This window comes from Lissotriton helveticus, chromosome 2_1 (genome assembly GCF_964261635.1).
Source record: "Lissotriton helveticus chromosome 2_1, aLisHel1.1, whole genome shotgun sequence".
Lineage (NCBI taxonomy): Eukaryota > Metazoa > Chordata > Amphibia > Caudata > Salamandridae > Lissotriton > Lissotriton helveticus.
In genome coordinates, this window is record NC_136059.1 from 46,597,562 (window position 1) to 46,614,629 (window position 17,068).

Consider the following 17,068-nt stretch of genomic DNA (forward strand, 5'->3'; position numbering starts at 1 on the left):
TCAACAAAGCAAACCGCATCATCGCACCCCTACGCCTGAAAATCATCAAAAGCTCCTTCGAGACCGCCACCTTCCCGGAAAGCTAGAAGCAAGCCGAGATCAATGCCCTGCTCAAAAAACCCACAGCGGACCCAAAGGACCTCAAGAACTTCTGGCCCATCTCCCTGCTTCCGTTTCCGGTGAAAGTCATCAAAAAGATCGTCAGCAGGCAACTGACCCACTTCCTCGAGGAGAACAACAGCCTGGACCCATCCCAATCTGGATTCCGCAGCAATCACAGCACTAAAACCGCCCTCATCGTTGCCACAGACGACATCAGGACCCTACCGGACAACGGCAAAACCACAGCACTCACCCTCCTCGACCTCTCGTCCGCCTTCGACACCGTCTGCCACCACACCCTACGCACACACATACACAACGCAGGAACATGCGACAAAGCCATAGACTGGAAAACCTCCTTCCGCACCAACAGAACCCGGAGGGTCAACCTCCCTCATTCCGTTCTGAAGCCATTAAGATCTGCGGTGTACCCCAAGGATCATTCCTCAGCCTTACCCTTTTCAACATCTACATGGCACCGCTCGCCAACATCGTCCTGTCGCACAACCTCAACATCGTCTCCTACGCTGATGACACTCATCTGATCCTCTCACTCACCAAGAACCCTGCCACCGCCAAAACCAACCTCCTAGAATGAATGAAGGCTGTCATCCACTGGATGTAGAACAGCCGCCTGAAACCTAACTCAGACAAGATAGAGGTCCTCATCCTTGGCTCCACCTCCTCTGCCTGGGACGACTCTTGGTGGCCAGCCGCCCTGGGAGCCTCACCAACACCCACTAACCACGCACGCAACCTGGGGTTCATCCTGGACTCGTCACTCTCAATGACCCAGCGAGTCAACGCCGTCTCCTCCTCCTGCTTCAACACCCTCCGCATGCTCCGCAAGATCTACAGATGGATCCGCACCGGAACCAGAGGACGGTAACTCAGGCCTTCGTCAGCTGCAGACTGGACTACGGGAACGTCCTCTACGCAGGAACCACGGCCAAACTCCAGAAAAGACTCCAACGCATACACAACACCTACACATGACTCATCCTTGACATACCCCGCCACACCCACATCATCGCCCACCTGAAGGCCTGCACTGGCTCCCAGTCAACAAGAGGATCACCTTCAAGCTCCTCACCCACACTCACAAAAAAGCTCTCCCCAACGCCGGAACGGCATACATCAACAAACGTCTCAACTTCTACACCCCGATCCGTCAGTTCCTCTGACCTCGCTCTCGCCACCGTCCCACGCATCCACATTACTGTTAGAAATGGGATCCCTGGCTGGCCAGGGCTTGCGCCAAAGTCAGTCAGAGACCACCACTCCTAAGTCAGGGCAAGGGAGTTACACGCCAAGATAACCCCTGCTCACCCTCTAGGTAACGTGGCGCGAGCAGCAAGGCTAAACTTGGAGGCGATGTGAGTTAAGTATTTGCGCACGCACCCCAGCAACAACACCCAAAGGCCCACCACAAAGGAAACTCCACACAAGGTTATATAAAAAATAGCCTTTGTATTACACCAAAACACATTAGATAAAAACACACACTTTACAATGTGCCAACAGGCACGGGCAGAATTTACAGGGGATATGTACAAGACAGGGCCACCTGGACCACTGTCAGGAATCAGCACTTTTAGAAGAAACACTTATAAAAATAGCACTTAGAATATAAAAAAATAGAATGTAAAATCACTGTAGCACACAACCAGTAACTACTGGTAACCAGGACCTCACTAGCACCACCTGCACTAGGAGAAAAACAACCACCTAAGTATCACAATACCTGTAGGGGTGTAAGGAACAGGACACATGATGCATGAACATACATTCAGCGGTGTAAGGAAGGAAAACACATGACGCATCAACACACGTTCAGCGGTGTAAGGAACAAGGCACATGATGCATCAACAACACATTCAGAGGTGCAGCGCAGGAAAACACATGATGAATGATCTACCCATTCAGAGGTGTAAGGAACAAGCAACTATGCAACACAGTCACGTAAACCACAACCTGTGGCAGTCCCAATGTCAGGGTCCTAAACGGTGCAACTGCCCACGAAGTGCTGGGGAGTTGTAAGCAATGCTGTGGCCAAACGGTGGAGCCTCGCAGGCTCTGGCCAAGAAATGCACTTAGAGCCTCACTGGACTCTTTAGGCACACTGATGCAGCCTCACTGGGCTGTTGGGGTCCCTCAGGGGGGACCCGGAAACACTGGGGATGCCCTGGGCCTCTCTAGGCACAAATGCGGGCGTCGTTGGAGTCCCCCTCCTGGGGACTCAAAGAACAAACGTAAATGCCCCACGAGCCTCTCGTTGCTCTAGGATGAACCATGCCCCAAACGGAGGAGCGGCCCGCTACCAGCTGGGGCCGCTCTGCGTCTGCCTTTCCCCACCCGACTCCTCACATAACTCACCGGTGGGGGCGAAGGCGGGAAGCTGTCTCCGGGGCTCTCCTTTCACCGGCGGCAGGGGCAGCTACGGGGCGGCACTCGCGGGGCTCTCTCCTCATGAGAGCCCCGCCGTTGCAAGGTGCCTGTCTTCACCCGGTCCCCCATCTCGGGACCGGGACTTAGAGTGGAGCCACACGGCTCCAAGACGATTTACTCTCCGGGGCTCCCTCCTGGTCATGGGAGCCCCACGACATTCGGCGCTCTGTTTCTGGCGGCCCCGGGGCTCTCCCCAGCTCACGGGAGCCCCGGGCGACCCTCACTCGGCCTCTTTCTCCTTTCGGTCGGCTGCGGCGGCGGCGGGACTTCCGGCCAGGTCACAACGCAATTGGCCGGCCGGCCCAACACTTCCGGGTCGCCGCGGGCAGCCACCTGAACCTGGCTCCCTAACCTACACTTCAAGGCAAAAAGTTCAGGGTGAACCTGCCAGAAGGCCCAAGTCCAACATCTACCGGTGGCAGATCCTTCTACTTCCTCACCTCCAAGACATGGAACACCCTACCCACACAGCTGCGACAGACCCAGACCTGCTGACCTTCAGGAGACTTCTCAAAACCTGACTGTTCGAGCAGTAGTTGCACCTCCCCACCCCACCTGTGAGACCCTCACAGGTGATTAGTGCGCTCTACAAATTCTTGATTGATTGATTATATGTGCTCACAATCTCCCTCACAAGTTTGTGCCCCGATCTAAAAGTGAAGCTAAAAAAGGATTCAATAGCTCTCTGACTTTGATATGCCCTAGTTGTTAGTCGAAAATTCCAACTTAAAGGTAATGAAGGGGAAAACCCAGAGCCATAAAGTTTGACACTTTCTATCTCAGCCCTTTCTATTTAGAATTTCTTAGGGTTTTTTTTTTTGGGACAATTTTCATAATAAAGGTTTTGCTAGCTCAGAGGTCATGCAGGTGAGGAAACCATCCAAAAGTAATTCAAGGTAATTTGCAGTTCTAGAAATTAAAACATATTACGCTATATGAGAGTGAAAATAAATAATAAAGTATATTATTTTCCTGGTGAGGAAAAGAATGGGTCTGTCCGCAAAACACTCTACAACTGCGGAACAAACCCTAAGTGTTCCATCACCGAGTATGTCAAGATGGCAGCTGGAGTGAGTTAGGGGAGTTAGACAGAGCTATATGTGTGGCAGGCCATACCATTGAGTGTGTTTTTGAAGGGGTGTGGCAAACTCGGTGGAACTATTCATGGACAGTGACATCCCTACCAGGGAGGTCATCTGATACATCTGCCTGATGTGGATGGTGGCCTTGTGAAGAGCTGTCCTGAATTGTCTAAACTCAACCTTAAGATATGGAGAGTTCTGAAAAGAGTAGGCAGATCCTGTTCCACATTCATAGACATAGAAAAGTTGTTGATGAGGAAACTCATGTTGGGGGCTTGGCGACTGGCGAGAGAAGAATGAGAGGGGGAGAGAGATGGAGAGAGCGATAGAAAAGGATGAGCAAGAGACAGTAGGAGAGAGAAGGTGAGAGAGATTGAGAGACAGAGACAGAGAGATGTATGGAAGTGATGACCACTCCACAGTGCTTAATTTGTAAAACAAAAGTGCCAGGGCTCTCATCAGAAAGCCGATACATCTAGAAAGCATCCTACTCCAACAAGTGTAACAATTCAGACTATTCCAGGCCCCCAAAGCTATAAGAATAGCTTGGCCAGCAGGTAATAGTCACTTTTAATGTATATTGAATTAATAATTGGCAGGTGTTGTTTTAGCTAATATAGCCGGACAGCGCCACATTGTGGCAGACTGTCACAAGCTCTGGTGTTGAGAATTAAGTGCCGGTGCCGAGCACAGGAAATTTCTGGCTCAAATTACGCACCTCCTTTACCCATTCCAGAACACTGGTTGCTGTGTAAATAGTTAAAGTTTTGCAGTTGGAGTGCACAGCTGTCAACGCCAAGATATGCCCATGGGAAAGAGCATTATGTTTTACAAATAAATAAAAAACTCATCACTTTGTGTTGGGAATTGGGAATTATTATTTTGTAAGCTTTACTTTTTTATTCCCAATAATTTCTCAGTTCTTTAAAATCTTTATCTCCTGTTTTTTATGTTGTGCAGATCACATGGTTGGTGAAAACGTATAGCAAATGTTGTGGCCTGCAGGAAGGTGAGATTCATGCCAGTTACCTGCCACTGAGCCACGTGGCTGCACAATTCTTTGACATGTGGTTACCAATGTGCCTCGGAGGAGCCACTTACTTTGCAACTCGAGATGCGAAGAAGGTAATTTACTTCCATGGTAGTTTATTATGTGTGTGATCTCTGCCTTATTTCAATACCTTTGAGGGTATTCCCACACTGGTGTTCTCCCTGCACGGTCAGCAGAGGCCATGGTCTCCACTTTTCTGTTGGACGCCCGACTGCCTCGGAGATCCCCGCCAGACAGGCGAGAATCTGCAATTTCATTGGGACAACTTTGTGGCGGGTCAACTGTACGACTTTACTTGGCTGAGCTGGCACCAGGGGCCTTCTTACACAAAGGGCGCACGTTCCCTGTTTGCACCACGGTGCTCCTTAATAAGCATTTTAATGCAATGTTGTCTGTAGGGAAAGTGCACGCCATTTCATTGAATGCGCTGCCCCCGGGGCAAAGTCGCGCTGCCCTGAGGGCAGTGCATGTTAGTGAAAAACGGTGAAGCTTTGAAGCAGCCGCTCGGTGTTTCACTGTGCAGAGGTCTGCCATCAGAGCGCCTCCTTACCATAAAGACATTACATCATTTGCATGGGGCCTTGCCCCCATACAAATAAGGGAACACCTTCTGGTGATAGTGCAGGTGCTATATGGGCACCATTGCTATGTCTATTACAGAAAGGACCGCACAACTATCTGCGGCCTTGTCAGTAATAACAAAGTGCCATGGGGGCGCGCAAAGTGGGCGCGCATGCCGGTTGCCCCCCCAGGGCACTTTCCATAACATGGCCCCAGGTTTGTTGCCTCTTCTCAGCAAAGTGTTAAGAATAACAAACAAGAAGTAGATTTTCAACTCCTTTATTCAAGGGCCAACACGTACGCTGCTCAAGCGTGGAGCGCAGCTGCAGTCAGCTCGGCGATCAGCTGGTAACTGTCACTTCTGACAGTTATCAGCTGGTGACCTCACTGCTTGTACGGTGTCCTCGCAGGGACACTGGAGAGCACACATGGTAAGGTGTCCTAGGAGGGACACACGCATTATGAACACAACACTTCCCCCTTCTTTGGGGAGAACTGAAACCAACAAGAACAGGCAGGGAGCATAGGGCTCCGCTACCCACATATATAGTCCTTAATTTAGCTGGCCGTCCAAACAGTCTACCAGCCCTGCTTCTGTCCATAGGTTGCGCCAGGTCACAGACTGGAATGGCAGGTAGCCTGCGCCTTGCGCCTGCAGGTCTGGATGAAGAGGCCAAACAGTTCTCTGGTCGGGTGCCTTTATGCTCACCATCATCACTTCTCCATCCTAGGGTTGCAGGACATTTAATATCAGATTCAGTGTCAGAAAAGTATTGTCTTGCCGTACTACCCTTCCGCGTTCCGGATTGCACTGCAGTAGTTTTAAACCGTGTGTTGCCCACTGTATCCTTTCCGGGATGTTTGCGAACTGACAATGCTGAGAAACGCCAGGTTTTCGTATCACTCAGGCGTGCAGAATTGCAGTGCCCTCGACGAACGGCAAGAGGTTTGGTGTATCTCTCTTGACCCTTGCCGACGTGTCTGCTTCTTCTTGCCTTCGCCACATCTCCAGTCATGATATCCACCTTCCTGCACCCAGGTTTCTTGTCGTCGTAACTCTTGTACCTAGATTGTGTTTGAGCTAGTCTTTCTTTCACCACCGCTGAAGACCAGTGTACCCTGCGGGGAGCCTTAACCCAGCCCACATTGTCCTGTGTAAGTGGAGTTCGTCCACGCATGAGTTCAAATGGGCTGTAGCCAGTAGACTCGCACGGCGTTATCCTGTAAGCCCACACTGTTTTCATTATTTCTCTCTTCCAGTCCAATTGGTCTGAAGTGGCTATCAGAATGTTACCTTCAAGTACTCTGTTAAATTTCTCTACGGCTCCGTTGCCCGCAGGGTGGTATATTGACGTTGTTATGTGTTCAATGTGGTGCTTCTTCATGTATCCTTTGAATATGTCTGAGGTGAATTGTACCCCGTTACCACTTACTAACTTTTTTGGTAATCCCTCACGCGTAAAGGTGTCTTCCAAGAATTGGACTACGTGCAGAGAATCAGCTTTTTTATTGACCCTTACTTCTGGCCATTTCGTGTAGTGGTCAATTATAACCATTATATATTGTAATTCATTCCCGTCAGACACCGGTCCAATTATGTCGATGCCAATCATTTCCCAAGGTGTGGATGGTATACCTATGCCTTTGTTCTTCATGTTTTCCTCCAACCATTCATTGTTTGTTATTTTGCTGGAACATTCCCTTACATTTTCTATGTGTGACTCATCCATTTAATTTCTTTTAGTGTCATTGTCGGTCTTGATAGGCATTCTGCTTTGAGATTCTGCGTAGACGTCTGCGTCTGTCATACTAAGCACTGGCTCACGGCTGTTAGGATCCAGCTTGATTCCTAGACTTCCTTGGTCCATCCATCCAAGTACAGATGGTCCTACCCTCGATACATATAGTTTACATTGAGCCTCTCTACTCTTGAATATGAACCTGAGAGTCCTGTACCCTAATATTTCAATTAGTTTTTCCTCGAATGATTTGATAATTATGTCCGGTTTATTGAGTCTTTCACAGATCACCTCCTTGAATTTTGCTTTCCATACCCTTTCATTCACGATGGTGTATGGTGAGCCTGAATCTGCAGCTATGTCTATTTCCACCCCACCAATTGTCATGGTACACATCAGTTTTCTTGTCTGAGATCCTTTTCCTGTTTCCTTTACTTCTTCTTGTTCATCGTCTATGTTGAGGATGTACATGTTGATGTCTTCATCTGTGTCATCATCCAACTCATCTTCTTCGTCTACCACTGCTTTTGATTGTTGTGGTTTCTTCCTATTACATGCCTTTGTTGAAATGACCAATTAGGCCGCAGAATGTGCACTTTGCTTCACGGGCGGGACATCTAAAATCATATGCCATGTGTGCAGTGCTCAGGCATCGGTAACAATATCCTTTCCCCCGTTTGTCTTGTCTTCTTTCTGGTTGGATATTGTCTTCCTTTCTTACAGTTTGCTTGCTGACTTTCCAACTTTTTTTATCGGACACTTTGCTGACCTGGTCACAATCTTTCTTAATCTTATCGTCTTTTAACACAGCTTTGGCACATCGTCCAGTAAGTTCCGATTTCCTCGCTATATCTATTATATTCTGCAGTGGGTACTCCCCCTTTGCCCAAAGATTGTCTTGGATGTTCTCGTTCGAGCCTTGCATTACTATTTGATCCCTTATTAGTTCATCGTGTAGTCCTCCAAAACTACAGTTAATCGCTAGATCCTTGAGAGCAGATACATAGTCATCTATTGTCTCCTCCTTCCCCTGTCTCCTATGGAAAAATTTGTATCTGTCTACCCCAACACAAACTGTAGGTTTATAGTATGCGTTTAGGTCATCAATTGCGTTGGAGAACACATCACCATCATTACCACCTCTTGTTTTTTTGTTTATAGAATTATAAACTTTTATTCCTCCTGCACCTAAGTTGTGCATTAACATCTTGTACTTTTTCTCAGGCTTCAATCTGCATCTTCTTCAATTGTGGAAATGTAGTTGAGGAAGTAGTCCCTCCACTCTTCCCACTTTAAAGTTGGTACACTACCAGCACGCAGAAAGGCCTCAGGGGGTGAGAGATTCCATATACATCCTGTAGCTAAGTCACTCATTTTCTTTTATGTGTTGATAGATTTTTTTTTTATAAAGTAATTATATATTGACACTACTATGCTATTTTTTTTCTTTTTCAATTGAGCTGCTAGATGGATGTACACTCAGTCTCTATTGCGTGACTGTGGTAATGTGCATCTATGTCTATTGGCACTACTGCGCTATGTTGCCTTTTTATCCTGCTGCTGGATCGGTGCACACTCAGTCTCTAAAGCCTGTTCTTATTCATATTACTTCTAATGGAGTCGCTTATACAGCTGAAGTGAAGAATGCTTATTTTATTTTTATCATAATTTTTTTTTATTTACCGTTTTTCCTTCGTTTTCATTCACTGCTACCAGCGCGCTGCTTCTTCTTCCGTTTCTGTTGACAAGTGCACTGGGAGCGACACGTTTATTTTCCTTGCTGTCACTTCCCAGTTGCATTGAATAGGCTAGACCACTGTGTACTTTTGCCAGATATCCTTCCCTCAAAATGGCCGCCAACATCGATTACGTGTTGACGCAACGACGTGTAAACAGCTCTGGCACTCCTCAGCTGCTTCCTGACAGTTCCTTCAGTCAACCGTTTTTTCCATCCGTTGATATGACAGTTGCAAGTTTCCTGAAGTACTGGGCTACTGTGCTCTACTCTTGTACACACATCCCCTCATATTCTCATTTTTACGTCCATTCATGTTACTTTCTGCTGCATTCAAAGTCTATTACCTTTTATATCGGCCTCACTGCAGCAGCTGACACGCCAGTTGACACGCTTACATTTGCGGTTGATATCTGTTTTCCTTATTTATTTATTTATTTCCGTTTTTCTTCCCAGCTTCACGCTCTGCATACTCCGCGTTTTTAAATGTTCAATAATATTTTCAATATCCTTTATGCCAGCGAAGTTTCTAATATCCAGGTGACTGCTTATTTATTTTTTTTTGTTTCTTTGTCCGTGGGTTCTTGCGTGTTAGCCCCTCGTCGCCAGTTTTGTTAAGAATAACAAACAAGTGAAAAACGGTGAAGCTTTGAAGCAGCCGCTCGGTGTTTCACTGTGCAGAGGGCTGCCATCAGAGCGCCTCCTGACCGTAAAGACATTACATCATTTGCATGGGGCCTTGCCCCCATACAAATAAGGGAACACCTTCTGGTGATAGTGCAGGTGCTATATGGGCACCATTGCTATGTCTATTACAGAAAGGACCGCACAACTATCAGCGGCCTTGTCAGTAATAACAAAGTGCCCTGGGGGCGCGCAAAGTGGGCGCGCAAGCCGGTTGCCCCCCCCAGGGCACTTTCCATAACATGGCCCCAGGTTTGTTGCCTCTTCTCAGCAAAGTGTTAAGAATAACAAACAAGAAGTAGATTTTCAACTCCTTTATTCAAGGGCCAACACGTACGCTGCTCAAGCGTGGAGCGCAGCTGCAGTCAGCTCGGCGATCAGCTGGTAACTGTCACTTCTGACAGTTATCAGCTGGTGACCTCACTGCTGGTACGGTGTCCTCGCAGGGACACTGGCGAGCACACATGGTAAGGTGTCCTAGGAGGGACACACGCATTATGAACACAACACAAAGCTTTTGTGTTCCAAGAAACAAATTCATAAAACAGCTTTCAAGGTTTCCAAAATATCTAGAATTCGTAGGTTCTCCTGGGTACCAGCGGAACTAGGTTGACAAGCCCTGACCCAAAGAGACATCCTCAAATTACATGTGGAAGGAGGGACTTTTTATCCTTGTGTTTTGAAATGAAAAATGAAATACCAGCATTTGTAAATGTTGTGACCTTTGTAGTTGTGTCCGTTGTGGACACCTTATGTGCTTTTGACATTTCTATGTCCATGCGTGGCCACCGTACCAGCTGTGATGTCATCAGCTGGCAACTGTCCACTGACAGTTGACAGCTGATCACGGCACTGCGCTGACGTTGTTTTAGCTCCAGCTGTTCCTGGAGCCCGTGCTGGTTAATTGAATAAAGAACAACTTCAACTTGGAATACTGTGTGTATCGAGTTCCTTACAGTAAAGTGCACAGCTACCTCTGGGGAGGTGTCCCAGCGCTTCAGGCCATCTGGAAGATTAATGGAGCTATTGCCTAGAGTCACAAAGTGCTAGGCTAACTTGCCACAGGCGCCGGGGATCGAACCATGAGCCCCTGTAATCAGAGTCAGCCACCCTGGCTGCTGCACCACATCTCTTCCCCACTGGTCTTTTCCTCTCCTGGGTGATAGCCTGACCCTCACACTGATCAGAAATGGTGTGGTAATGCTTAGTGGTAGGCATTTTACTCACACATTGTAGAACTTGACCGCACATAAATGTAATGCAGTCCAGTATGTTTAGCCACATTTTAACTTGTAAAGGACATTCTGGACAAAAGAAAGTGCCATCAACTAAACAAACCATAGTATCCTGGACTCCCCCAGGGGCCTAGTGTTCAGAAATATCTGGGCTTGGAAGTTTTTCCTTGCTGCTGTATGATGACAAGCTCCTAAACAGAATCTACTGACGTCCTAAGATAAAGCCTTCTCAAATGACACTCTCAAGAAATGTCCTGCTCACATTTTGGGTCTGTCTTGTTCCAATTCACAGGCCCATCCACACACGTGAGAAGTCCCAGGAACACTGGGTGCTTGGATTATTTGTTTCCTGCACATTCCAGAACTTTCCCTCACAGAAATACGAGTATCCAGAATTTTCACCCAATTCTTTTTATTTTGTAGCACATTTTGGATAAAGAAAAGTATTAAACCCAAGCAGAATATACCATTGTGGCGTCCTCTGTGTCTCTACATTTCAGAAATGTGACTGGTTGAAAGATTTCCCTGGGTGATTGGCCAGTGAATTGGGATCCACTGATGCTTTCTTCAGCAGGGGGAGAATGTTAGCCTGCTTGCAAGCTGAAGGAACCACCGCAGTGGTTAGAGAGCCATTAAGCAATTTATTAACCGTTGGGTTAATCACTTCTGTCCCCATATTTAACAGGTCGATGCATAGGGGTATGTCAGAATGCCTGATTTAAGGCTCGGGATTGCAGCCATTGTGTCCTTCAGGAAAAGGCAGTTGAGAACATTTCATGACCTCTAGGACTTCCTTGCAGTGGGTAAGGCTCAGATCATTCTCAGAGGATGTACTCAAACTATATCAAATTTTAAGAATCTTGTTTTGAAAAAAGAAGCTGATTTTTTCAAACCGATCTGAAGAGAGTGGCAGACTTCTGATATATGCAGTAGGTGCCATTTGTTACCACCTTAAATACTTCTCAGGCTTGTTACCTGCTGCTTCAATCATGTCCTAATAAAAGACTTTATTAGGCTTTCTTAACAGAAACATGATATTTCCTTAAGGCCGCCCAAGAGATAGCTTTATCTTCCACCTTATAGCATGTATGCCAAATTTTCTCAACCTTTTTACAATCCTTTTAAGCAGTAGTTAAAAGCTCTGTAAACCAAGGCGCAGAAGGTCTGCTCTTACAAAGTTTATGATCAGAGATAGGCGCTAGCTTTTTTCCGCTCTGTGCTTGCCACACAGGACACGGATGTTTGTGTGGGCATCACAGGTGCCCCCTGGCCTCATAGTGAAGGCTGCGGAGGGACGGAGGCCCTGCTAGGGCCCCCGAAAGTCTATTTCGGTCAGCTTTTCTATGACGGTCAGACCGCCATAGAAAGGCAGCGGGAAGGGGCCATCATAATCCGTACAGCCGGAGCAGGCACCACCCTTATTGTAGGGATTACATTCTGATAACAAAACAAATTCCCTTGACCCACTTTTTGAACACCCCAATATACTCTAAATGACCTACCTTCAACACAAGGAGTACTGAGTTCAAATTAAAACTTTGATTGTTACAAACGCCTGAAGTGCCTGCTGGGAAAAAGACCGCGTATCAAGCGGAAGAACAATATATACAGAGCGCTGCTCTCGCGTTTTTAAAGGAAGTTCCTCTAACGCGGAGAGAAGCTCGTAAGGCCAAATTATTCTCTGAAACCTGGAACAGAATTGACAGCGGAGACGTGATTTTAACCCGACAAAAAATACCAGTTACAAACGGATTCTAACTTGGGGGTCACGAAGGCAACAACAAATCTAAAAGAAGTAGATACAAACCAGCCCGGGGAGTTACACGGAGTACAGGAATCTTATATCCTTGAAAGCAGGGAGCATAGAAGACTTTGAGGGTGGACGATTTACAGTATTTGCCCATTTGACTAAGACAACTAAAATGTTTCATGTCTTGATAAAGATGGATAAGATTTAAGAAACCATCGAAACGCGTCGACGCAATTGTAATAGCACAATCGGAAAACAGGCACATGAACAGTTAAATAAGGATACAAACAACGTATTGACTAACGTGTCTAGTAGTGAGAGCTGATGTGCATTTGTATATGGGAAATAGAGTGTCTTACATGTTTTTGTTGTCTTGATTATGATGGTCATAATTAATTTGTATCAAATGTAAAGGCATTTGCCTTTGGAATTGTAGAAACTATATGTATATTGTGTGAGGGACTCCTTTCCTCCAGATAGTAGAAACAATTTTTATTGCATGTTATAATGGTTTTTAACTTGTATGTAACGCAATGCATTTTTTACTGATTTTGTGAGAATTAATAGTATGGTTTTAATTTGAACTCAGTACTCCTTGTGTTGAAGGGAGGTCATTTAGAGTATATTGGGGTGTTCAAAAAGTGGGTCAAGTGAATTTGTTTAGTTATTAGTTTAAGTACCCCATTTCCCTTGTCCTTTTCAAGGGGTTCCGCTCTTTTTTTTTTTTTAGGGGGATTACATTCTGACCAATGGCGCGACGGGCTCCTTGAGCCCATTGGAACTGCTGCGGTTGGGTCTCTCAACCCACGCAGTCCGACCGACTGCATCATAATGCAACAGTCTAACCGCTGCTTCAGATGTCGGTGGGGCCGACACCAAAGGCCACACCAGTGTCGGTGCCTCTGACATCGTAATGAATCCATTATTCTGTAAGACACACCAACCAGGGAACAGAGTATTCCTATGAGCCAATCTTACTCTGTTGTTCTTGCTCTGCCACTGTTGGTGGGCATGAACCACCCACGTGACCCTCAGTAACAAAGGTCATCTCTGCCACAGCCAGAACCTGGCTAAGCTGCATGCCACCCTAGAATTCCAAGCCACATCCCTGACAAGAGTTTTCTCCCTCATGTGTACATCCAATGCTATCTGTTTATTTTTGAGTGTCATTTGTTCTTTCAGGGTGAGAACTTAGGGCTTGCATCCAGAAAATAGTTTTTGGGTTTAAATGCACCATTAGCAGTGCTCCTCCCTCCTGTTGGTACCTCCCAGCTGACCAGCCAGCCTTCTCCTAGCTAGTCAGCACTTCTCAGCATCTCATGGAAAGAAGGCGTCTTTGCTTCAGGAGACTTACCTTGGAGAAACTCTGCAGCGCTCAGGTGTCAGCCTTGAGGTGAAGCCAATATTTATCAGCTCCTATTGGTGTAACCTGGCCAGGGCAGAGCACTGAACACTGAAGCCCTCCTGAAAAGGGAGTCACAAAGAACAGGGACCACTCAGCTGTGTAACCTGCAGGCTAGGGCAAACTCTGGATTCTTGTAAACCCATCAAAGAAAGCCCCTGTAAAATAAACTTTCTTTTTCTTCGTGAAACACTTATTACATCTTCTATAAAACACATTTATATAGAAAGGCCGGGAGTACCGAGAGAAACATTGGTTTTAGTCTTGCCCTATTGAGGGGCATTGTGACACTGCGCTGGACTTGTTTTAAGTTTAGACCATTTTATTAATTACTATTGATTACTATTTAGTTTATTTTACTCTGCCTGCTATCTTTGTTCACTACCGTTTTTAGTCTGTTTAATAGCACCCTTCTTGGGCTACTGATTTCCTAGTCATGGCCGCAGATGGCATGACACAATCTGCACCAACAGCTGGCACAGGTAAATAGAATTCAATACAAAGGGGCTTGAAAGAAATGATCTAGCCCTAAGCACCAATCCTAAATCCATTTGTTAACCACTCATGTAAATACCAGAAATTCCTTTCTATCACAGAATATAATCTATTTTCTTAAATGATACCAGAGAAAAAAGGATTGGGCGCACCCTACTATTTTTCATTTGGAACAAAATAGTCCCAGCCCATTATAATTGGCATCCACTGTACTATGTAGATTACATTTCAGAGACAATATTGTAAACATGGTGCTTTCAGTAGGCTTATTTCCACTTTTCAAAGGCTTCTTCCTGTTTGTTTTACCATCCACACACAGCCTTTTTTCAAGTATGTTAATTGGTTGTGTACTTCATGCAATATTCTCAACAAGTTTAAAATAATATTCACACATTCGGATAGCAACGGATCTCTGTCATCCCCACACACCCTTCATCCCACCAAATGACCTTCAACAGACCTGGGACACTATTATCTTGCTTGTTTGTATGCTGGGAGCGAGAGGAGCAGCCCTTGAACTAGCGGAGTGGAGCAGCCCCATATCTAGTGGACCTAAGCCACAGCTCGCCTGGAATCAGCGGGTGCAGAGCCTTACCTGGGCAGCAGGAGCCCGGTCTTCTGTGGGGCAAACTAAAACATCGAGAGGGCTTTGACCGACGCACGCAGGGACTCAGTTTCCCAGGAGTCGCTGCCAGACCGATATCACCTGGTTCCGCGGTTTGTCAGCCCCGCCCACTGGTTGCCGTACGCTCTATATATAAGATCCAGTTCACTGCTGCGCGGTACGCGAGTGGGACGCCGGACGAAGCCCGGGCAAAGGGCGGGCCCTCTGTAGCCCTCAGGAGCAGAAGGGGGCCTATACTCTGTCATCTCACCCAGGACAGACTGTGTTGTATGATAGTAAGTTTATATCTTTTACTGTGTGGTTAGAGGTTTGCCAGATTCCCTGGTCGTGCTCCTATTAGCTTAAAATCACTTCTACGCTCAGGTGTGCTTAATACTGCTATAGATAAAAAATTCCACGCACTATGAGCTCGAGCAGCACGAAAGGATTAATGCCATCGGCAAGTGGCGCTAATAAAGGAACATTGGACAACTATGTAATTAGGATTACTTCTGATACCGAAAGGGAGAGTATACTTGCAGAGCGACGGGCTGAGCGACGACGCTCAGTCAAATCGATCAAAAATAAACGCTCCTCCCTTGGACGGTCACAGTTAGACATCTCACTACACACCAGTTGTCCCTTTGATAATGAGGACCCCGACATAACAAATAACAGCATTCCAATCCTCTTGCAAGACGTAACTTCTACTCCTGACACGGTTAATGCATTGCATAGAAGAGTTTCATCTTCTCCTTGCAACTCGTTACCAGAAATAGAAGTTATACCTGACACGCTCTTACCAGTAGTAGAGGTTAAGCAAAAAAAGTCTAAAAATGTAAAGCAACCTCGAGTACAAGGTTCACCGCCAAGAAAAAGAAGGAAAAGGGGGAGTGAACCACAGAGAAAAAAGATTAGCCAGACTGACTTCGGTAAATCTTCCAAAGGCCCCTCACCAACCACAACCACCACACCAGCCCCAGGAACTTCACCACAATGCTCGATATTAGAAACTTCTGGTATGGACCTAATGGGAACAATGGAACAACTAATTAGATCCTGGACATTGTCGTTAATAGAGAGACTGAAAAGAATCGAACATCGGCTTGGAACTTTAGAGGAGGCCTAGCTATAAACACAGGGCTAATTAAGAATATCGCGAAGCCTGTACTGGCAATTCCATCCACAGTACCATCTTCAAATGTTACTGCCCAAAAAGAACCAAAAACTACTGAGTTAAAAAATCCAAAATCCCCAAGGACAGTCATTTACAAGCCAATACACCAAATCGCACAAAACACTGCCAGAGAGGCCCAGATGGGCGAGAAATTACCCGACTCAGGAACTGCACAAAATAAGCAGGGCAGAAAAAGTCCAGTTAGGACCATAAAGCCTAAGGGGTGTCAAGTGGAACTGCCACCGGAAGCGGTTCTGTTGGTGGTGGTCCTTACAGGAGTCCCACATTAGAGGAGGGTAAGAGGGAAAATTACTCCCAGTTAAAAAATAAAGCTATGCATTGGCTTAGGCAGAACCGTCCACTTCCTCCAAACATAGACGGTAAGATATTACATGTTCGCCGTCTTCCTTGGCTTGGTAGCAGAATAAAGGATAAAAAGGGAGACATAATAGTCATTAACTTTAGAGATCACAGAGCAGTCAGCTATATCCTAAACTGGTTTCCAGAAAATGGTAACAATTCCATCACAACTTGTGAATTGACTCTCAGGCTAATCATTTTATACCCCTCCAAAACCGCTACGCGGCTCTTTCGGGTCTGGAGGGAGTGGATTGACTCCACCACAAGATCACATTGCATGACACGGTCGACAGTATGTCAGACGTTTCCTTTAAAAAGACTGAGTCAAATTCTATCCACAATTCCCTCGAGCCCCAGTTAAAACATACCGAGCCCCAGGTTATACTCACTGATTCGGTGGCTAGAACTACTGGGCCTAATCAACCCCTTTCCGTTTTTGTTCCTTTACAGGACTCAAATTTTACATCAGCTATTACAAGCAACATAGGGACTGGGGGATCCAAAGACAGGGGAATTAGGCCTTCCATTTTGGCTTTATTCTGGAACATAGCAGGGCAACGTTCAAAAGTAACAATTGAAGAGTGGATGACTTTTATCCCTAACTTTGATGTTATAGCGCTTCAAGAGACCTGGTTACTTGACG

General features: G+C 46.3%; 1 protein-coding gene across 1 annotated transcript in view; it reads left to right on the forward strand.

Annotated features, from left to right (window-relative positions):
* LOC144817694 (long-chain-fatty-acid--CoA ligase ACSBG2-like) overlaps positions 1-17,068 on the forward strand; it is a 366,066-nt gene that overhangs the window by 186,898 nt on the left and 162,100 nt on the right. The window contains exon 8 of the mRNA XM_078674443.1: positions 4,593-4,757. Coding sequence (XP_078530569.1) covers positions 4,593-4,757 — 165 coding nt within the window. The remainder of the gene's footprint in view (positions 1-4,592; positions 4,758-17,068) is intronic.